The 22,525-nt window shown below is 54.9% G+C and overlaps 1 protein-coding gene and 1 long non-coding RNA gene across 4 annotated transcripts; one reads left to right on the top strand and one right to left on the bottom strand.

The window, feature by feature from the left end:
* Positions 1–2,823: 2,823 nt before the first annotated feature.
* Positions 2,824–14,223, bottom strand: LOC111525349. Of its 3 annotated transcripts, none has more exons than XR_002726072.2 (3): positions 14,064–14,223; positions 12,439–12,704; positions 2,824–4,462 (listed from the first exon to the last, which is right to left on the bottom strand). It is a non-coding gene; the product is annotated as an uncharacterized LOC111525349 (long non-coding RNA). The 3 variants fall into 3 exon arrangements; XR_002726074.3 differs by lacking the exon at positions 2,824–4,462 and adding an exon at positions 9,879–9,925; XR_002726073.2 differs by lacking the exon at positions 2,824–4,462 and adding an exon at positions 10,795–11,513 and having other exon boundaries at positions 14,064–14,222.
* On the top strand, positions 12,872–17,327 carry OSM (oncostatin M). Its single transcript, XM_023190705.3, has 3 exons — positions 12,872–13,399; positions 15,020–15,162; positions 15,692–17,327. The coding sequence occupies exons 1-3, from the start codon at positions 13,366–13,368 to the stop codon at positions 16,271–16,273; spliced, it is 759 nt and encodes a 252-aa protein (XP_023046473.1). The 5' UTR covers positions 12,872–13,365; the 3' UTR covers positions 16,274–17,327.
* The last annotated feature ends 5,198 nt before the right edge of the window (positions 17,328–22,525 follow it).

Here is a 22,525-nt window from a genome sequence, read left to right as displayed (position 1 = left end):
ACGCTTTAGCTGAACCCTGAGGGACGGGAGATTTTGCAAGATCCCTTGCAATCCCAGCTGTCTGCGTCGGTGGCCGGGTGTCTGCTGCTGGTGGCAACAGATGTGTGGGCGGGCACGCGAGGCCTGGCCCTGGCTCCTTCCTGACCCGGGGCTGGCAGGGTGGGTATGTTGGGCAATGGCCGCGGTTTGCATCTCACTTTCTCAGGCAAGCCCCGGTACTGGGGTTCCAGAGCCAGGCTGCCTCTTATGGGGTACCCAGAGCTGCCTTCCCGGGGGTTGGTCATGGTGCCATGTGGATGTGTGTGCTTCATGGGTGTGTGTGCTTCAGGGGTGACTGTGCTGCAGGGGTGTCTGCAAGCTGCATGGGTGTGTGTACTGCATGGGTGCATTCCGCTTGGGTGTGTGTGGACAGCATTGCCTTCGCAGTGAGTGCAGACCTCTGTGTATACGTGTCTACAGATGAGTCTGTTTTGGCAGGAAGGTGCGCATGTGTGTGAGACAGTTTACACACATGTAGAAGTGACGGTGTGTCCTGGTGTGGGTGTGTCCTCAGACCTCTACTGGAGGTCTGGCTGGCTGTGGCTGTACATGTATCTGCTTACATAAGAACACTGGCTCCCTTTCTGCCTGTGTGCCTGCCTGCATATAGATGGCTGTATGTGTCTGTGCATCTGTGCATGTGTGTACACATGTGAGTGTTGGTGGGGGGGCCTGTGTTTCTGCAAGTCTGTTTTTCTATGTGTCAGGGCTGGTTTTGTATGTTTCTGAGAGTATGTGCACATGGAGGCATCGTCCATGTTTTTTTTGTTTTGTTTTTTGAGACAGGGTCTCACTCTGTCACCCAGGCTGGAGTGCAGTAGCACGATCTCGGCTCACTGCAACCTCTGTCTCCCAGGCTCAAGCGCTTCTCCTGCCTCAGCCTCCCGAGTAGCTGGGATTACAGGCATGTGCCACCATGCCTGGCTAATTTTTGTATTTTTAGTCAAGTTAGTCACCATGTTAGTCAGGCTGGTCTCGAACTCCTGACCTCAGGTGATCCACACTCGGCCTCCCAAAGTGCTAGGATTACAGGTATGAGCCACAGCGCCCGGCCATCTTTCAAGTTTTTGTGTTCACACATATGCCCGTGTGTACCCTCTTGTCTACTTCTCTACCCTGAACCCACATGCCCTCAGGCCTCCCTGCCTCTCCCTGATCAGGGGACATTTGCTGCTGCACTGCCACCTCCCCCAGTGCTGGCTCTAGTGCCCAGCTCTCAGAAGGCCCAGCTCCCCTGCAGTCACCAGTACCCTCTACCTTCCACCTTCCTGCCCTGGATTCCTCAACCTTGGCCTCTCTGGTTTCCCTCCTATCCGCTCCCTCCTCTCCTTCTCTGTCTCCTTCTGTCTGCAGCCAGAAGCATGCCTGCCCCTCCTTTCTGCCCACTGTGTCCAGAGCTGCTCAGCCTGGACTCTGCTCAGTCAGCCTACCCTGACACAGAGCCCCCCGCACCCTCCCAGCTCTCCAGCCCAGTGCTCCCCCGCAGTCGGCACCCCACGCTTTCCAGGGACCGGATTCAGCCACGGGTGTTGTCTCTTCTGTTGCTGCCTTAGACTCCTCGCAGCTTCTCTGCCTCAGTCTCAACCCTAGTGTGTCCTCTCCCTCCCTGATCACAGCCCCCTGCTCACAAGATCTGCCTTTGAGACCTCCCAGCCTGTACCAGCTTTCCAGTTGGCGCCTCCCCATGCTTGTTCTCTCCCAAAGAGGAAAGCCGCCCTCCCAGCTGCCATCAGGCCATGTCCTAATCCAGCATGCCTCGGCCTTTGCAACTTAAGTGAGGCTTTTCTGTGTCTATGAATAAGAGCTCTTAGATAAGTGCACAATAGGCAATAAAACAGGAAGAGCCAGGGGAGGCCCTTGGACTTTCTCCTGCCCCCTTGCCGTCTGACTCGCTGTCTTCCAGCCCCCTTGGCTTTCCTGGGGTGGTTGTATTTTTCAACTCTGCCTTAAAAAAAAAAATGTTTTTTAATTGCAGTGAGCTTCACATAATATATAAAACCAGCCATTTTAAAAATGACTAATTGGGCTGGATGCCAAGCCTGTAATCCCAGCACTTTGGAAAGCTGAGGTGGGTGGATCACTTGTGCTCAGGAGTTTGAGACCAGCCTGGGCAACATGGCAAAACCTCATCTCTACTAAAAGCTAGCCGGGCGTGTAGGCATGTGCCTGTAGTCCCAGCTGCAGGGGGTGGCTTGAGGTGACTTGAGCCCAGGAGGTGGAGGTTGCAGTGAGCTGAGATCATGCCATTGCACTCCAGCCTGGGCAAAGGAGCCAGACCTTGTCTCAAAAAACAAAACAAAACAAAACAAAAAAAAATGAATTCGGAGCCCTTTAGTACATTCATAATGTCGCACAACTGTCTATCTATTTCTGAAACATTTTCATGAATCCAAAAAGAAACCCCATATTCATTAATAGCCACTCCCCATTCCTCTCTCCCCCAGCCCCTGGTGACCACCAGTCTGCATTCTGTCTCTATGGATTTGCCTATGGTGGATATTTCTTGCAATGGAATTGTGTAATAGGTGACTTTTTGCATCTAGATTCTTTGGTTCTGCATATGTATGCTTGTATACATGTGTATGTATGTCTTTGGGGTTCATCCACGTTGCAGGGTGTGTTAGTGCTCCACTCTTTTTTATGACTGAATAATAGTCCATGGTTTGGGTAGACCACATTTTGTTTCTTTTCTCTTTTTTTGAGACGGAGTTTCACTCTTGTTGCCCAGGCTGGAGTGCAGTGGCGCAATCTCGGCTCATTGAAACCTCCACCTCCGGGTTTAAGAGATTCTCTTGTCTTAGCCTCCTGAGTAGCTGGGATTACAGGCGCCCGCCACCATGCCCAGCTAATTTTTGTACTTTTAGTAGAGATGGGGTTTCACCATGTTGGCCAGGCTGATTTTGAACTCCTGACCTCAAGTGATCCACCTGCCTCAGCCTCCCAAAGTGCTGGGATAATAGGCATGAGCCACCGCGCCCAGCTGTATTATCTGTTAAAGGCCATTTGGGTTGTTTTCGCCTCTCGGTTACTAGGCTCTGCCTTCTTGACTGTGGAGGCGCCCAGCACTTGTGTTTAATGACACATTATTCTGCCTTCCTTCTGTATATGCTTGTTCTGTGGACAGAGTGTCCTGGCCCTGGCCAGTCACCCTGTATCACCCATTGAATGACCACCAGCAGGCCTTTGGATGGAGCAAGCGCTGATGGCCTTCTCTCTCCCTCAGAACTACCTGATTTGTTTCTCTTTTCTGTATCAGAATAAACACCCAGAGTTTCCTTAGTGTCTCTCCGAGAACAGGACGGGGAGGAAAGCCACCTTCCACAGCGCCTGTCCCAGGGCACTTCCCCCAGGTGGTGGTCAGCCTCCCAGGGAGCCCCACCTCTGTGTCCCAGACTTCCCCTTGGGATCAGGGCTGTCATTTGTAGACAGCCCCACTGGGACCCTGGCCTCTTCCCACCATCTTCTGCAGTTGTCTCCTTCTTGGGCAAAGACTCTGGGGTTTTGCGATACTTGCTGTGCCCATGCAGCTGGCACCAAGGGAAGGTTCTGAGTCCAACCAACTTCCTTCCTCCCTGTCCTCCGTGCCTCCTGCCTCTATCTTCATGCTTGTGTGGGACGAAGGACTCCCAGCTCCAAGTGCCAGAAAACCAGCGCAGCTAGCAAAGAGGGGACCTGTGTCTTGTCCCATGTGGCTGGGACACACCACATGTATGTCCCTGGCTTCAACAGGGATCAGGGCTCAGGGAGACCCCTCAGCCTCCCTGGCTGCACTGGCCACATTCTTGTCCGCTCTGCAGGACCCCCCACCTCCGCCTGTGAGGCTGGGGAAGGTGGTTTTCCATAGCGGCAGATTAGTGATATCCCAGCCATGTGACAGACGTATGCTTCCTGAGTCTGACGTCATCCCAGGGAAGGATTCTGATGGTCCTGTTCAGGACACAGATGCATTGCTACACCACAAAAGCGAAGGTGAGTCAGGTGCTCTCTTCTGTGGCCTGGGGTGAGAAATGGGTGGTCCATCGATGGGTCTTCCAGACCCTTCCATGTGCCGGGTGTTGGCCCTTGTATGCACATGTGTGAGCGTGTGCGTTTACTCACCCTTCAAAACCTGGCTATAAAAAGACATTCGGTGCAGGTTCCTTTGACCAGAAGCATTTTCCTTCTCTCTACTTTATCCTCCACACCTAGCCTGTGCCCAACACACACAGTGGGTACTCAAATATAGGTCAAATGACAGACTGAGAACTCACTGTGATTTGTCTGTTTTTGCAAAAGGTAGGACTGCCCCTTTCCATGAAGACCAATCTCTTTCTCTCAGACCGTCAGGTGCTGCTCGTGTGGAATTCATTCTGAAGCGAACTCTTTAAAAGAAGTACCAGTGGCTTTTTCTTTTTTAGTCAATTTTCCAGGAAAGTGCTGAACTCTGCAGTGAGTGAAAGAGCAGATTTTGATTTCCCTTTAAACAAAATTATCACAAAAGAGAAACTCAGCATCTTTGAAATTGAAGTTTCCCAGAAACAGAATCACATGCTCTGATGGACTGTGATTGATAGAGCTCTGATTTCTTTGGGAGAGGGGACCGGGAGAATGCACGGAAAAGGGTCTGAGAGCTTGTTCCTGCCCACAGCGAGATGGCCCTGCACTTCCAGAGGCCTGGCTCTGGGTTCACCAGATGTGGGACAGGGACACCTCTGGGTCCTGGCAGCCTGGGAACCACAGTTCACCTTTCCCCAGGCTTCTAAAGATGGCTCCAGCTATATGGCTACGCATTCATCGGTTCACCAAGAATGTATAGAGAACTGCCGGCCGCGGTGGCTCACGCTGTAATCCCAGCACTTTGTGAAGTCAAGGTGGGTGGATCACTTGAGGTTGGGAGTTCAAGACCAGCCTGACCAACATGGAGAAACCCCATCTCTACTAAAAATACAAAATTAGCCGGGGTAATGGCGCATGCCTGTAATCCCAGCTACTCGGGAGGCTGAGGCAGGAGAATCACTTGAACCCAGGAGGTGGAGGTTGCAGTGAGCCGAGATCGCGCCATTACACTCCAGCCTGGGCAAAAAGAGTGAAACTCCATCTCAAAAAAAAAAAAAAAAAAAAAAAAAAAAAAGTATGGAGAGCCTATTACATTCTGGGGGCTTTGCTGTGCTCTGGAGAGGCAATGGGGGTAGGGGCCACAACCACAGTATACACCCTCTGAGAGTTTCCAGTTTGGCTGGAGAGGCAACCTCGTAGTTGTAAAAATGTACACCTCTGAAGAGCATGGTGTGGAGGGATACGTGGAACTCTGGGAGGGTCCCAGGAGGTGGGTGGGGACCAGCCTGGGGTGAGGAAGGTCAGGGAAGTATTCCCTGAAAAGGTGCAGTGTGGACTGGATGTTGATGTCTAGGTGGCAGGTCACAGGTAGGGTGCTCAGGAAGTGGAACGGCATGGGCAAAGGCCCTGAGGTGACAGCTGCTCCTGGAAGGACTGAGGAAGGCCAGAGAAAGAGGCAGGCAAATGAAAGGTACTAGTGAGGCTGAGAGGTGGGCAGGACCTGGTGGCCGTGGTAATGACTTTGGCCTTATCAGAATGGGAATGGGAAGACAGGGACTGTTTAAGCAGAGGGAATGGACCCGACTGTGTTGTATGAGCCCCTCCCTAGGGGCCACAAGAGCAACAAAGCCCAGTGGGATGCCGTCACCCCTCACTCCGCAACTTCCTCCCGCCCTGTCAGACTTCCAGCCACACCTGCCATTCTCTAAACTAGGCCTGTGCCATCCTGTGCCCAGGCTGGCCTCCCACCGTGACAGGGAATCTCCTCCCTCCCCTGGCTCCTTTTCCAAACTGTTGTTTTTGCTTTCCTCAAGCCACTTGGCAACACCAGTTCTGGACAACCCACTGGGCATGCGGGTCGATCTTGTGGCTCTAGGAGGGGTGCCTGGGCTCCAGTGTGCCTTTGCTGCCTCCCAGGTCTCTGCCTCCCAGGCCTCAGCTTCACCATCTGCAGGACAAAATAATGATACTTGTCTCCTAAAGTGGTTGCAAGGATTCAATGCTTAGGACCGGGACCAGTACACAGGGGTTGCTCCAGAAATGTTCCCGATAATGATGACCTCATTCACCCAAACATTTTTGGCCAAACTCTGACGTTTCAAAATAGGCATGGTATGTTGTCATCAAGAGAAAAGTCAGACCAGACTTCCTTATCCTTGTTTGATGCTGAGGGTTGTTTTTGGTTAGCGTAGTATTTCAGTGCTTAGAGCTGCTAGGGGGCTCTGCCTGGCTCTATAGGGTTGTGGGCACTCTATGGTCATCTCACATGTCCCTTCATCTCAGGACAGGATCCCGGGCTCAAAGAGAGCACCAGGCCAGTTAGAGAGTAGACAGTGGTGGGGCCTTGTCTGAGGGCCTATGGATTCAGTTGCCGTGACGCAGACAGTTGGAGGTTACTGCACAGAACAGGGTTCCTTCTCCTACACCTGTGGGTGGACACTCCAGGTCCCAGAAGAACTCCGTGGATGTTGCAAGCCAAGGGATCCCCCCCGATCCCAATGTAACCTCGATGACCTTCTGGGGAGGGTGCTTGGTGGCTCCTTGTTCACCCTGGGGTTTATGTAACACCGTCTTTCCCAATCACCCTCAAAGCCACCGTGTGACATAAGCAAATGCCCGCCTTTGTCTGCCCCGGCCGCTGGTGGGTAAGTGTGACCAAGCACCTGCTCCAATGTGCCAGGCGCTCACGTGCTCACCTCATTGCATTTCGCTGACTGTCCTACAAGGTACATTTGCTACCGCATTTTAAAACATTCAGATGCAACTCACCTACCATCAAATGTATCATTTTAAAGGGTATGATTTGGGGGTTTTGGGTATATTCACATGGTTGTGCAATCATCGCCACTATGTAATTCCAGAATATCTTCATGACTTCCAAAGAAACCTCGTGCCCATTAGCAGTCTCTCCCCAGCCCTGGATGCCCCAGCCCCCGGCAGCCACTGGTGTATTCTCCGTGTCTCTCCATGTGCCTATTCCCGACATTTCCCACAGCAGAATCATACAACATGTGGCCTTTGGTGTCTGGCTTATTTCATGCAGCATCATGGTTTCAAGGTTTATGCATGTTGTGGCACGTGGCAATGCCTCATTCCTTTTTGTGACTTAATATCCCTTTGTATGGATAGAACACATTTTGTTTAACCATTTTCTATTGACAGACATTTGGGTTGTTTCCACTGTTTGGCTATGCTGAATAATTGCTCCTGTGAACATTTGCAAGTTTTTGTGTGGATGTATGTTTCTTTGTTTCCTTCCTTCCTTTCTTCCTTCTTTCTTTCCTTCCTCCTCCCTCCCTCCCTTCCTCCTCCCTCCCTCCCTCTCTTCTTCTTGCCCTCTCTGCTTCTCTCTCTCTCTTTCTTTTTTCTTTCGGCGTTTTGCTCTTGTTGCCCAGCCCAGAGTGCAATGGCACAATCTTGGCTCACTGCAACCTCCACCTCCTAGATTCAATCAATTCTCCTGCCTCAGCCTCCTGAGTAGCTGGGATTACAGGCGTGCACCACCAGGCCCAACTAATTTTTGTATCTTTAGTAGAGATGGAGTTTCACCATGTTGGTCAGGCTAATCTTGAATTCCTGACCTCAGGTGATCCACCTGCCTTGGCCTCCCAAAGTGCTGGGATTAAAGGTGTGAACCACCGTGCTCAGTCTCTCTCTCTTTTTTTTTTTTTTGAGACAGAGAGACAGAGTCTCACTCTGTCACTCAGGCTGGAGTGCAGTGGTATGAATATGGCTCACTGCAGCCTTGACCTCCCCAGGCTCAAGTGATCTTTCGGTCTCAGCCTCCTGAGACCTGGGACCACACAGGCACATGCCACCATGCTCAGCTAATTTTTAAATGTTTCGTAGAGACAGGGTCTCACTTTGTTGCCCAAGCTGGTCTTGAACTCCTGGGCTGAAGTGATCCTCCCATCTCGGCCTCCCAAAGTGCTGGGATTACGGGTGTGAGCCACTGCGCCTGGCCTGTTTTCAGTTCTTGGGTGCATATCTAGGAGTGGAATTGTTGATTATATGATATCTCTATTTTTTTTTTTTTTTTTTTGTTTTTGAGACAGCGTCTCGCTCTGTCACCCAGACTGGAGTGCAGTGTCAGCCAGTCTTGGCTCGCTGCAACCTCTGCCTCCCAGGTTCAAGCAATTCTCCTGCTTCAGCCTCCCGAGTAGCTGGGACTACAGGCGACCGCTACCATGCCTGTATAATTTTTTGTACTTGTAGTAGAGATGGGATTTCACCATGTTGGCCAGGCTGGTCTCAAACTCCTGGCCTCGAGTGATCTGCCCGCCTCAGTCTCCCAAAGTGCTGGGATCACAGGCGTGAGCCACTGCACCCGGCCTCTGTGTGTAATCATTTGCAGAACTGCCAAACTGTTTTCCAATTTGGCGGCACCATTCATTGTAGAGTCCCACAAGCAATGCCCCAGGGTTCTCATTTCTCCATCTCCTCGCTAGACGTGTGATCATCTACCTTTGATTATAGCCACCCTAGTGGATGTGAAATGGCTTCTCATGATGGTTTTGATTTGCATTTCCCTGGTGTTGAGCATCTTTTCACGTGCTTGTTGGCCATTTGTGTATCTTTTTATTTATTTTTTTTGAGAAATGTCTATTAAAATCCTTTGCCCATTTTTAAATTGGATTGCTTGTCTTTTTCATTGTTGTTCAGTTCTGTCATTGCTGTTTAAAAAGAGGAAACCGAGGCTCAGAAGGGGGATATGACTGGTCCAGGGACACTGGGCTCACAGGCCGATTGAGATGGACTTGGGTTGATCTCCACCTCCCTCCCAGCAGATTGGGGGCCACCTTCTCTCCCCACTGGAGCACCTCTCCCCAGCCTCCAGTTTTGACCTGGCCCTGCCAGGCCATCTCAGGTTCTGTCCTTGCATTTAAAGGGGTAGGGCCCCCATAGCCGGAGGGTGAGCCGGAAAGCGAGGAAGCAGCAGTTCTGAGGAACCAAGCTGGTCCTCTCTTCCTCTCCAAATCACGCGGGCCTGGCTGACGTCGCCCGGGAAGAGGGGACAGCCCGGGTCCTGTGGTCGGGGAGCCTATTTATACTGGCTGGGCCATGTTGCAAGCTTTTCCTGCTGGTGAGAGGGACGTCATTGATTGCTGACCTCACCAGAAATGCTGACGCATCTTTCCTCACGCTTGGCTGGGACGGTCAGCAGCCAGGCCTCCTCACCTCCAGGTCACTCCCTGTCCTCCTGTGTATCACTGCACTCTGGATGCTCTGATGGTGGCCCCAGCCCCTGTGCCCTCCAGTCATGCCCTCCTCTTGCAGGCTGCATGGACCGAATGCTGTCTCCCCCGAACTCATGTGTTGAAGTCCTAACCATAGTGTGCCAGAATGTGACTGTATTTGGAAGTTGAGCCTTTAAAGAAGTAATCAAGGGCCGGGTGCGGTAGCTCACGCCTATAATCCCAGCACTTTGGGAGGCCACGGCGGGCAGATCACTTGAGGCCAGGAGTTCCAGACTAGCCTGGCCTACATGGTGAAACCCCCGTCTCTCCTAAAAAATACAAAAATTAGCTGGGCATGGTGGTGGGCACCTGTAGTCCCAGCTACTCGGGAGGCTAAAGCAGGAGAATTGCTTGAACCCGGGAGGCAGAGGTTGCAGTGAGCCGAACTGGCACCACTGCACTCCAGCTTGGGTGACAGAGTGAAACTCCATCTCAAAAAAAAAAAAAAAAAAGTATTTAAGGTAAAATTGGCCAGGTGTGGCGGCACATACCTGTAATCCCAGCGATTCTGGAGCTAAGGCAGGAGGATTGCTTAAGGCCAGGAGTTCAAGGCTGCAGTGAGCTATGAAAGCACCACTGTATGCTTAAGCCTGGGCAACAGAGCACGACCTTGTCTTGGGAAAAAAAAAAAAAAAGGAATAATTAAGCTAAAATGAAGTCACTGAGTGGGCCCTAATCCAATCTGAATGGTGTCCTCATAAGAAGAAGCAAGGCCAAGCGTGGTGGCTCACTTCTATAATCCCAGCACTTTGGGAGGCCGAGGCAGGTGGATCACCTAAGGTTAGGAGTTTGAGATCAGCCTGGACAACATAGCGAAACCCTGTCTCTACTAAAAATACAAAAATTAGCCGGGCATGGCGCCACATTCCTATAATCCCAGCCACTCAGGAGGCTGAGGCAGGAGAATCGCTTGAACCCAGGAGGCAGAGGTTATAGTGAGCTGAGATCGTGCCACTGCACTCCAGCCTGTGTGACAGACGTAGACTCTGTCTCAAAAAAAACAAAAGAGGTGATTAGGCCGTGGACAAGCAGAAGGAAGACGATGTGGAGATACAGGGAGAGACAGTCATGGACAAGTCAAGGAGAGAGGCCTTGGGAATGAGCCCTTGATTTCAAACTTCAGCCTCTAGAACTGTGAGAAAATAAATCTCTGTTATTTAAGCCCCCAGTCTGTGATACTTTGTTATGGGAGCCCTCGCAATGTAATCTACATGCTGTCCTTACCTTCAGTAACCCTGGGCCCTCGGCCCTGTGGCTGACACCCTCATAAGCTATGTGCAAAGAGTGGGGGCCTCATTTGAACGCCTTCTTTTCTGGGTGGGGTTTTTTTTTTTTTTTTTTTTTTTTGACAGGGTCTTGCTCTGTCATCCAGGCTGGAGTGCTGTGGCATGATCATGCCTCACTGCAGCCTCAACCTTCGGGGCTCAAGTGATCTTCCTGCCTCCACCTCCCTAGTAGCTGGGACTTCAGGTCTGCACCACGATGTCTGGATAATTTATTTTTAAATTTTCTGTAAAGACACAGTCTCGAAGTCCTGGGCTCAAATGATCCACCTGCCTTGGCCTCCCAAAGTGCTGGGATTACAGGCATGAGCCACCATTCCTGGTCAAATGCCCCTCTCCTCTTAACAGTTCGTAGGTGACCTCAGACAAAGCAACCTCCTCTCTCTGTGCCATGAGGAGACAGCACGGCTTCCCAGGACCAAAGTGGGGATAGAGTAAGATAAAGGCATGTGGCTGTTTCTCGCCAAGCATGGTGGTTGGTCAGCCATAGCTGAGAATGCCCTGGAGCCCTCTGCTCAGATCTGGCGCTCCTTCCTTGAGCCAGCCCTTAAACTTCTCAGAGCTTCGGACTCCTCACTGAAGGGAGCTGAGGCGTTTCTGCCCAGCAGCTCTCTCTCCCGGGGCTGTTGCAGGACGAGATTGGTGGCTGGGTGCTGTGACTCACACTTGTAATCCCAGCACTTTGGGAGGCCAAGGCAGGAGGATCATTTAAACCCAGGAGTTTATATCAGCCTGGGCAACATAGTGAGACCCCGTCTCTACAAAAAATAAAAAAAATTAGCTGGGCATGGTGATGCATGCCTGTGGTCTCAGCTACTCAGGAGACCGCGGCAGGGAGCCTTGCTTCAGCTTAGGAACTGGAGGCCACAGTGAGCTACGATGGTGCCATGCACTCCAGCCTGGGTGACAGAGCGAGATCCTGCATTTAAAAAAGAGAAAAAAAAGATGAGATCAGGGATGTGAAATGGAGAAGGATCCCCTCTTGGCGTGGCCCCAGGAAACGGCATTGTGGGGGTGGGCATGGAGATGAGGACTTTAGCGGAAGCGACATTCTCAGGATGAGAATCCAGAACTGGCCCCTGGGGGTGGCGAGGGGGAGTTATGAGGCCTGGTGTGGTGAGTCCCAGCCCGGGTTCCCGGGAGTGGGTAAGGGCTGAAGAGCAGCCTCCTGTGCGTGGAGTTGCCTATTTTTGCCTCTACTACGTCATCCTTAGACCTGGGAGTGGCTGGTGCAGCATGGAACCAAATAAAGGCTTGTCGAATGAATGAATGAGGATGGGGAGAATGGATGGCAACAGCCTTGGCGGTCACACTGGGCATCGGGAGCAGGCATGGACGGGGTGCATCCAACCTCCTCCTTTCTGGCTGCCCCGGCTCTCCTTGCTCAGGTGCCCCAGACCCCATGCTCCCTCCAGCTGGAGCAGCTCAGGCCTCCCTGGCAGCCTCCAGGGGTCCCACCATGACTCCCCAGACTCCTGAGGGCCTCCTCCCACCCGGGGTTCCTTAGGGTGCAGGCCAAGGACCCTCCTCTGGGCCTGGGAGATGTGCTGAAGCCACCAGGCAGAGTCTATAGGCCTGGGCCAGCCTCTTGGCCTCCTTGTCTGCCTTCACCTGGGCCTCAGTTTACCCCACAGTAAAGTAACAAGTTGACTAGAGAGGCGCTGTTCCCAGGGCCCTTTCGCAGAGGACCAACCTAAGATCACTATCTTTCAGAGAAAGTGAAACCTGGTCCCCAACCGTCAAGGCGGCAACTCCCCCTCCCGGCTTCCCCTCTGAGCTCACAGCTTCCCCATCTTCTCCTTCCCCCATCCCGCCCCCTCGACAGCTAATACTTGGAATCAGACCTTCATCTTTGCTTTTTCCTTCAAAGGTCTTTTCCTTTTATGTCCATGATGGCAGCAACCCTGTGAGGTGGGCTGGGAAAGACTTTTCTCATCCTCATTTTATAGTTGGGGGTCTCTGAGGCCCAGAGAGTTTACATGACTTGCCTCAGGTCACGCAGCACCTCAGCAGGCTTGAATGCTGGCCTCCTGTTTCTCTTGCTCCAAGTGTCCAGTTCTCCCCCGTGGAGCCCGTCTACAGAGACAGGGCCTGGCTTTGGGGAGTGGGCCTGGCAGAGGGTGCACAATGGGAGAAAGGAGACGGTCAGGAGCTGGGCTGGGGGATGCTGGTCCTGGGGCCTGAACCACAATCTCGGGGCTGCCAGCCTGCGTCTGGCTCTGTGCCCAGAGCCCGGTGGTTTCCGCTCACAGATGTCCCAACAGCCCCGGCGAGAGGGCAGGAAGGGCACTCAAGAAGGAAGACGTCTCGCCCCCCTCAGCCCCCAACCACCGTGTCCTGCGAGGCCAATGGCTCCTGGGCCAAGACTGGCCTGGGGCCTCCAGAGGCCCAACTTGAAGTCCCTCCTGCCCATCCCTGGCCCAGTTCCCCGAAGATGGCATGGACCCTCTTCCTCCCTGTTCACCCCAGGAAGGCTGAGGCTGCGGTTTACATCATCCTTGGGCGTAGGGCTGACCTCGAAGAACGAATTCGAAGAAAACAGGAGGAGGAGCGGGCATACACCGCGCCCAGCGCCCATTGGCCGCCTGTGGAAATTTTGGTTTTTGGGGTCATGTTCCCAGAAGGCCTGCCCTCCCCCCTCCCCATCCCCACCCACCTCATGAGGTGTTGGCCAATCGCCCCAGCGGGCATAAAGTGGCTGCCAGCCTGCAGGGCTCCCAGCCGAGAGGTGTCACCCCCAGCGGGCGCGGGCCAGAGCACGGGCACCCAGCATGGGGGTACCGCTCACACGGAGGACGCTACTCAGTAAGTACTTCCTTCCTCCCCGCCAGAACCCGCCTGCTGGGTCTGTCCACAGGCGCCGGTGGGGAGCAGAGGCACCCTCTGCCCTCTGGGACCTGGGGAGGCCGAGCGCCAGGCAGAAGGATGCTGAGAAGGGGAGAGAGCCAGAAGGTCAGGCAGAGAGAGCGGTCCACTGAGAACTCGGCATCTCCACAGGTAGAGAAGGGGCATCCCTGGAAGGCTTCCAGGGGGAGGTGATGTCTAGATGTAGAGGCAACTCTGGGAACCAGGGAGTGAGAGAAGAGGATGGGCGAAGAGGCTGGGCAGGAGAGGGAGGCTCAGAAGCTGGGCAGGGAAGTGGTGTGAGGTGTGGAGGGATTGTGGGGCCTCCAGCTTGCCCCGGATGAATAGAAAGTCAGCCGGCCCTGGGGGCCCCAGAGCCCACACAATCACACAGCATGCACAGCCACACCCACATGGCCACATGCACACAGAGCCATATGACGTCATCTACAGCCCTGCATCTCACCAGCCCAAGAACCCCCACACGCAGACCACAGTCCCCATGGTGAAGGGAGCAGGTCTCCCTCATGCTGCACACAGACCCAGATGCACAGCCACACAGACACCCAAGTCCCACGTGCGCTGCCACACGCACAGGCCCCTGCCAGAACCCGGCAGCAGATACCTGGGGAGGCGACGAAGGTGCCCTGGGGTCGCTATGCCTGAGTACCCGGCCCCTCGGCCCTCCCCAGCAGCCAGTCTTCCCCAAAGGGCCGGATGGTTCTTAGGACGGGAACGATGGTGTCACTGCCTTCCGGGCCATTGCGCCACAGGCCCCTTCCGACCACGTGGCTACCGGTGCCCTGTTGGGGGTGGTAGAGAGCTGTAGCTGTATCCACCCCCAACACCTTCTGACAGGCTCATAGCATCCCTGCTGGGCCTGACAGAAGGAACCACTTATGGAGAGAGGAGGGAGGCATGAGAGATCAGGGGAGAGCCCTGGCCTTTACAACCTGTGCAGGACCTTCTCCTGAGACTTGGTTTACCTGTCAGGAAAGTGGGGACGTGGACTAGAAGGTCTCCCGCATCTGTTCCAGGCTGCGCCTCTGGTTGAAAAGGCGGCCTCTCCTGGTTCTAGACAGAGCTGAGGGCACAAGCTGCTCCCGGGCTGCCTGCCCTGAAGCCCTCTCAGGCCCATCTCCCTGAATGGCCAGAGCAGCTGACAAGGCAGGATCCTAGGCTGGTGGCCGGTCCTTAGCCCAATGGTCTTGCAGGGAGCCAGTCCCACCTTGCAGAGAGTCAGCTCTCGAGGTTAGAACCGTGCGGTAGGCAGGATTGGATCCAGTCGGGTGCTGCAGCCTTTGCTCAAAGACCTACTTGGTAAATCGCAGCCACTGTCTCAGTCCCTCCCACTGCTTGCTGTGTCAGGCCCTGGGCAGTGACTTGCTAGGGAGATGATGGTGGCCTTGGTGGGCACACCTGTGCACACACCATGCCACAGAGTGCCCAGCCCCCGCCCTCAACTACACAAAGTCCGGGATGAAGGAGGCACCTTTCAAGGCCCTCTTGAACCCCCTCCCTGAGGCTTCCATCTGTGGCTTTCCTCACCAAGTTGGGTGACACCCCTCTTCTCTGCCTTAGGTCTGGTCCTTGCACTCCTGTTTCCAAGCATGGCGAGCATGGCGGCTATGGGCAGCTGCTCGAAAGAGTACGGCATGCTCCTTGGCCAGCTCCAGAAGCAGACAGATCTCATGCAGGACACCAGCAGGCTCCTGGACCCCTATGTAAGCACCTGGGCCCTTGTGGCATCTGAGTCTCAGAGAACTGTGGGGAAGGGAGTGAGAAGCAGGGAGGACAGGCCCAGCCCCACTCCATATGGCCAGGTAAGGGAACTGAGTCACTGAGTTATTCCAGCCTTAACCTTGAGGAGCTAAGGCTGGCCCTCCAGCTTCCCTAGCTCTGTGGTCCCGGGGCGGGACTCCAGACACCACCACCGCCCTCATCTGCTCACTCAGAGTGTTTCCTGCACACCTGCCAGGCTCTGGTCTGGGATGTAGCAGTGAGCAAGACAGAGTCCAGCCCTCTTGAAGCTCCCCATTCTCCAAAGGCATCCCACCAGCCAGGTCCCCAACATCCCTCCGACCTTGCCTGTAGTGATCTTGGGGTCCTCTTCCCTCTCGGGTCTCAGTTTCCGGATCCGTCCAGTGGGAGATTGGATAGGGGTGCATGAGGTCTAGCATTCCAAGGCTGACTTGTCTGTGAGTGTGTTCCGGGTCCTCAGCATTCACCCTGTGATCCTCCTGTTCCCCCCAGATACGTATCCAAGGCCTGGATATTCCTAAACTGAGAGAGCACTGCAGGGAGAGCCCTGGGGCCTTCCCCAGTGAGGAGACCCTAAGGGGGCTGGGCAGGCGGGGCTTCCTACAGACACTCAATGCCACACTGGGCCGCGTCCTGCACAGACTGGCCGACTTAGAGCAGCATCTCCCCAAGGCCCAGGACTTGGAGAGGTCTGGGCTGAACATAGAGGACTTGGAGAAGCTGCAGATGGCGAGGCCGAATGTCCTCGGGCTCAGGAACAACATCTATTGCATGGCCCAGCTGCTGGACAACTCAGACATGACTGAGCCCACGAAGGCCGGCCAGGGGGCCTCTCAGCCGCCCACCCCCACCCCTACCTCGGATGTTTTTCAGCGCAAGCTGGAGGGCTGCAGTTTCCTGCGTGGCTACCATCGCTTCATGCACTCAGTGGGGCGGGTCTTCAGCAAGTGGGGGGAGAGCCCGAACCGGAGCCGGAGACACAGTCCCCACCAGGCCCTGCGGAAGGGGGTGCGCAGGACGAGACTCTCCAGGAAAGGCAATAGACTCATGCCTAGGGGACAGCTGCCCCGGTAGCCTCAGGAGCACCCCTTGCTGGTGAAGGATGCGGCAGGTGCTCTGTGGATGAGAGGAACCATCTCAGGATGACAACTCCCGGGTCCCCAAACCTGTTCCCCTCTACTACTCGCCACTGAGAAGTGCACTTTAAGAGGTAGGAGATGGGCAGACCCCTCTACCTCCTCCAGGCTGTGGGACAGAGTCAGGCTGTTGAACCCCTCCTAGCCCCAAGTTCCCCAGACCCAGTGGGGTGGCCGGGCAGGCCACGCGGGGCCGACTTTCCATTGATTCAGGGGTCTGATGACACAGGCTGACTCATGGCCAGGCTGACTGCCCCCCTGCCTTGCTCCCCGAGGCCTGCCAGTCCTTCCCTCTTATGACTTGCAGGGCCGTTGCCCCCAGACTTCCTCCTTTCCGTGGTTCTGAAGGGGAGGTCACAGCCTGAGCTGGCCTCCTATGCCTCATCACGTCCCAAGCCAGACACCTGGATGTCTGGGTGACCTCACTTTAGGCAGCTGTAACAGCAGCAGGGTGTCCCAGGAGCCCTGATCCGGGGGTCCAGAGAATGGAGCTGAGGTCCCAGCCCAGCCCCGAAGTCGCCATGTGGCCTGGGGCAGGTCACTTTTCCTCTCTGGACCTGTTTTCTCTTTGTGAAGCTAGGGAGTTAGAGGCTGTACAAGGCCCCCACTGCCTGTCAGTTGCTTGGATTCCCTGACATAGGGTGGATATTAAAATCTGCAATTCAGGACATGTGGTGCAAATGGTGCTGGGTGGTGTACACGGAGGTCTCCTTAAAAGGAGACCCACCTCTCAGCGCCGGGAAGCCCCAGTCTTGGGCCCTTGCTGCTGGCTGCTCCCCCTGGTGGTGAATCCTGGAATTTTCTCACGCAGGAGCCATTGCCTTCCTAGAGGGGGGTCTCAGAAGCTGCGAGGCCAATTCCTTGGAGGGACATGACTAATTTATCGATTTTTATCAATTTTTATCAGTTTTATATTTATAAGGCTTATTTATGATGTATATTTAATGTTAATATTGTGCAAACATATATTTAAAACTTGCCTGGTTTCTAAAGCCTCTGTGTCTCTCCGTTGTCTTGGGGGAGAGGATTTGGGGTGGCCTTTTAGAGACGGGAGGAACCCTAGGTGGGCAAGGCCAAAAGCATCCACGCTCTGGGGATGGGCTGGAGGGCTCTGCTGTGCCCAGGAAGGGAAATCACATACCCCAGCTGCCGGGGGCTGTGACTGTGGTGGGGTGGGGTGGGGTGTCAAACCCAGACAGGGCACTGGTTATGGCCGAATGGGGCTCCCTTGACATATTGGGGATGAGGGGTGTCAAGATGTGGTAGCAAGAGGTGAGGAAGAAAGGCTTGAGTGTGTGGGCTGCTTCTGGGCCCCCATGGGTGTGTGGTTGAGGTCTGCATGCTGATGGACATTGCAAGCTGATGTGTGTTATATACCAATGTGTGTTGCATGTGTATTTCTCTTACCTAATTTTGAAGCCTGGATGTCAGTGCCCTAATGGAAGTTTATGTCTGTATCTGTATTTATGAGTGCGTGCAGACATGTCTGGGTGTGTCTCTGCATGTGTGTCTGCGCATGTGCAAGCTTAGGTGTGTGCCAGTGTGGCCTCTCATATGTGTGTACGTTCTTGGATCACCCTGGGGGGACACGGGCACATCCGGTGCCTGGAACATGAAAGGTGCCCTAGGCATTTGTGGAATGAATCGAAGCGTGAGTTCACAGCTACACCCCTGCCACCAGCATCCTGCCTGATGTGGAGTGAGCATGCAGCAGACATGAGGAATGGCTGTGTGCAGAGGAACGAAGAGACTTGGCTGGGCTTGAAATCCCGTCTCAGCCCCTTTCCATCTATCTGGGTGGCCTTGGGAAAATTCTTCAACATCTCTGAACCTTTGTTTCCTCATCTGTGGAATGAACAAAAGAATAACAGATCCTGCCTCAGACAGGGCCAGTGGCCTGGTTTGTGCTTAAAACTGCTTCCTGAAGAGCCCAAGGGGTTAGGGTTTCCATCTGGCCCCCAGAAAACTGGGCTCCTCCCAAATGCCCAGGCGAGCATGTATAGACCGAAAACATGCTGAGGCAAGGGCTCCCAGAGGCAGGTGAGCTTGACTTGGATCGGTCCATGGCTACCCCTACTTCCTGAAATGGCAAAAAGAGCTGGGGATGGGATGGGAACAGGAGGACTTGACATTAGGGTGGAGGAGAGCCAGTGCAGAGCTCCCTGCAATAGACATGACACATTTTACAGATGAGAAGACTGAGGCTCAGAGAACCTGAGTGGCCAGCCCACATCCTTAGACCAAATTAACCGGGAATGGGCACAGTTTGAATTCAGGGCCGTAGGACTCCTGGGTGGGAGCATCTTCCTGGTGCCCCTCCTCCTCTATAACTTGGCTGACAATTTCATGAGTTCCTGAAGGCACAGAACTCCAGGGCAAGGGGCAGACAGACAATAGACAGGCACAAGGACCAATAGGAGCATCTGAGATTGCAGGATGAGCTCAGCAAAAATTAAGCAGGGTGATGTAACAGCAGCGGGAGAGCCAGGCGCTGCGAGTGGCCAGAGTGGCATCTGGAGAGGTGACGTCCACACTGTGGTCTGAGTGACGTGCAGATGGGGAGGTGGGAAGAGCTAGGGCAAAGGCTCTGAGCATTCAGGGATCAGAGTATCATGAGTGAGGGCATCAGGATTTGCCCAAAGGCCCAGAGAGGGGAAGCATCTTGCTTAAGGTCACAGAACAAAGTAGTGCAGGGCTGAGGCTAGAACTCCAGGCCCCTAACTCCCAACCAGCAGTCTTCCTGGGCAGCCGCCTGACATATTGCAGCCTATTTACCAAGTACCTAGCAAGGGCCTCCCGCGGCCCCCACTGGGCTCCCCCTCGCCCTCAGGGGTCCTACCATAACGGCCATCTTTTGGCTCCCAAAGTGCCTGGGGCTCCTTCCTACCACAGGGATTCTTCCTACGCTGTTCCCTCTGCCTGGAATGCTGTTCCCCATCCTGTTTGTCAAGTTAGCTCCTTCCTTGTAAGATCTCAGCTGGAGGATGCATCCTTAGCAATTCTTTCTCGCCTGTCCAGAGTCTGGGTCTGGGAACCTGGTTGCGCCCTCCCTTCCGGCAGCACGCACTCTGGTGTTCACATTCCCAACTGCGTCTCCTATTAGCATGGAGGACGGAGACTGAGTCTGCTTTGCTTGATGCTGTCCCTGCATCCGCATGGTGCCTGGCACACAGTAGGTGTTCAAGGAAGAGCAGGGCAAGTGGGGCCCCGCCTCCCAGCGCCAAGGAGAAGACAGAGGCAAGTGTGTTGCTGGGGGGAAGCGGAGGCACTGAGGCGCACACCAGGGAGCCCGTCCTAGACAGGTGCCACTCCCACACCTGGCCTGCCCTGGCTCCAGGCCCCGCCAACAGCAGAGGGGCTGCCCTCACTTGTGTCTCCCTGCTCCAGCTGGGGGAAGGGGGTTTCCTCGACCTCAGCTGCTGGGAAGCTGTGGGTGGGAGGTGGCAGACACCAAAACCCAGGCACACTCGGATTCCTGGAGCGGAAGGGGAGTAGGCGCTGTGGCCGGTGCTGGGGTTGCCCTCCAGGAGGGCAGAGGTTGGCCTGTGGGGGAAGAGCTGGGAAGCCCAGCATGGCTGCCCCCACCCCTGGCCGTCCCCCACCTCTCACCGCCCAGGAGAGGTGTCTGGGGCTGACTTTGAACTAGAGTACACCCACCCCACAGGAAACAGATGGGGGAGCTTGATTCTGGGAAGGGGTCTCCAGTACACTATCTATGAGGACTTGTCACCCCATAACATTTCCCGAGGAGTCACAGTTGCAGGTAACCCCAAACTACCACCTGCAGTCTGATCCCTCCCAAGGCCGGATCCTACAGACTCAGCTACCAGGATAACCTCCTGGCTTAGTGGTGCCTTGAAGCCAAACTCACCGTTCTGCCCCCAAACCCTACACTTGCTTTCTGCTTCTTGTTTGCCCCTACTAAAGTTCCAGCATGCCAGCCCATTGCCTTTGTCTCCCTTGGCCCCTCCTCTCCCCTCCATCATTCGGTCCTGTGGTCTCTCCCATACCCATCTCTTGCAGGTGACTCCTCCCCCATTGCCAGCCAGGGTCTGGCTCCCTGGACACAGCCTAAAAGTATCACTATCATCCTATCTTCTCCTGCACGCAAACCTTCTGGAACTCCCTCTTATCCTAGTGCACAGGGCATCCATTCCTAACTTCTGGCTGCAGCATCCGAGGCCCCCAGCTCTCAGGCAAGGCCCATTTTGCCAGGTCATCTCTGCATTCCATCCACTTAGCTGCTCCCACCCCTGCATGCAGCCTGAGCTCCCTATTCCCCCTCAGCTCTTCTTTTTTTCCTTTGGTGAAACAGGGTCTCGCTCTTCGCCCAGGCTGGAGGGCAGTGGCACGATCGTGGCTCACTGCAGCCTCGATCCCCCGGGCTCAAACAATCCTCCCACCCCGGGTAGCTGGGACTACAGGCATGTACCACCATGCCTGGCTAAATTTTTGGTTTTTTGTAGAGATGAGATCTTGCTATTTTGCCCAGGCAGGTCTCGAACTCCTAGCCTCAAGCAACCCTCCCACCTCAGTCTCCCAAAGTGCTAGAATTACAGGCATCAGCCTCTGTTCCTAGCCCCCCTCCCCATTTCTTACATCTTCCTGTCCTTGAGGCCAAGCTCAGATGCCCCCACCTCTGTGATTCCCCCACCCAGAGGGGCTTGTGGAGCTGCCCCGGTGCTGTGGGTGGCTTGCAGAGTGCCATGTGGAGTTTCCATCAGACAGAGGCAGAACGGGGCCTTGTTGAATCACCCTGCCGACTCCACAACACGGACTGCTGTGTGATGGTCCCCACAACCATCCACCATGAGAGGCAGCAGTCTACTGGTGTCAACTACTGCTTTGTTGCCACGGTGCGCAAGAGCTGACGCTCTGCTAGGCACATTTTCCCTAGAGGGACAGGGCCCTCCATGAAGTGTGTGCTCCCTGCACTGACTCACATAAGGGACAAAGGGGTCACGAGCAGCCGTCCGCGGGCACCAGGCTAAGGAACATAAAGAGATCCTGGTGCAGTCCAGCCACTGAATCCACTCGAAGCTGGGTTCTCTTTTTCTTAGTTTTTCAGAGCGGAGGTCTGGGGCTCTCAGTCAATGCTGCATGTCACACACATGGGTTAAAAGTTCCCTAGGACAGCAAAACTACAGGAAAAGGCGGGGAGGGGTCCTGGCACATTTTGTTAATCTACAGAACAAACGCTCAGCGTAGAAACAGCAGAGCCAGGATACGAACCCGGGCCTCCCTTGGGCCTCTGTGGCCTTGCACTCTTTGCTGCAGGTCTTCATGTGATTTTTTTTCTTCCCAGGGATGAGTTTAAAATACTTTAGAGTTACACACAACAAGTTAGACCTCAGCCCCCTAGCTGGGTACCCTGCCCCGGCTGAGCCTCAGTTTCCCCTCTGTACAATGGGGCCAACTTGGCCCACCTCCCAGCTGTGACAAAGATTCCCTGGGAGACAGCACAGACACGACGTTGATGGCAGGGCCGTCCCTGAGCCAGTGTGGCTGAGGCTCTCTCTTATTTCCCCTTTCCCTCCTTAGTGGTTTTCTTTCTTCTCGGCTCTTTTCTCTTTGTCCCTGTCCTGTCACCTGCCCTGCCTGCCTCCCACCCTCCACCCAGGGGCTGGGACATGGGATCCCCACAAAAGCCCTTTTTCAGTGCCGAGGAAGGGTCACAGTCCATGCTCCTTTGGAGTGGGGAGGCCCTCCCAAGGCTGGCCCAGCTCCCTACGGCTCCCTACAGCTCCCTACGTCTCAGGAGGGCTGGGCTCGGGGAGGGGCGAAGGTCTCTGAGGGAGGGGGTTGGGCAGGCGGGGCCCTGGAGCTTGTGGCAAGGGTGGATCAGACGGGCCAGGTGGCACCTCAGGTTCGGAGGTAGGTGCTAGGGCAGGGAGTGGTGGTCTGGGAGGGGGCCCAGTGTCTCGTTGGGGGAACTGCAGCCCTGTGACTCTTCTGGGGACAGGGACAAGGGGAGGCTGGCTGTGCTGCACACGGCCTGTGGCAGGTCTGAGTCAAAACACCTAAGGCCGACCCCTGTGGTCATGCGGAGGGCTGCCCAGTCATCGCCTTATGCCGGCCTGGGTCACTCAGGCAGGCTGGGCGCGGCCCCGTCAGCTGTGACTCAGGCCCCAACGGCCTCGCCACGCAGCACCGGGCAGGGGCATTGGGCACCAGGAAGCCCCCTCCCACA

This window comes from Piliocolobus tephrosceles, chromosome 19, assembly GCF_002776525.5.
Source record: "Piliocolobus tephrosceles isolate RC106 chromosome 19, ASM277652v3, whole genome shotgun sequence".
NCBI classification, from domain to species: domain Eukaryota; kingdom Metazoa; phylum Chordata; class Mammalia; order Primates; family Cercopithecidae; genus Piliocolobus; species Piliocolobus tephrosceles.
Note: the sequence above shows the minus strand (reverse complement) of the source record. Positions and strands in the feature narration are given on the sequence as shown.

What these genes read in the sequence shown, in the direction of transcription:
- OSM (XM_023190705.3), top strand. Translation starts at nt 13,366, where the DNA reads ATGGGGGTACCGCTCACACGGAGGACGCTACTCA. An exon ending in CACACGGAGGACGCTACTCA is followed by an intron (nt 13,400 to 15,019) that starts GTAAGTACTTCC and finishes TCTCTGCCTTAG; the next exon opens with GTCTGGTCCTTGCACTCCTG. An exon ending in GCAGGCTCCTGGACCCCTAT is followed by an intron (nt 15,163 to 15,691) that starts GTAAGCACCTGG and finishes TGTTCCCCCCAG; the next exon opens with ATACGTATCCAAGGCCTGGA.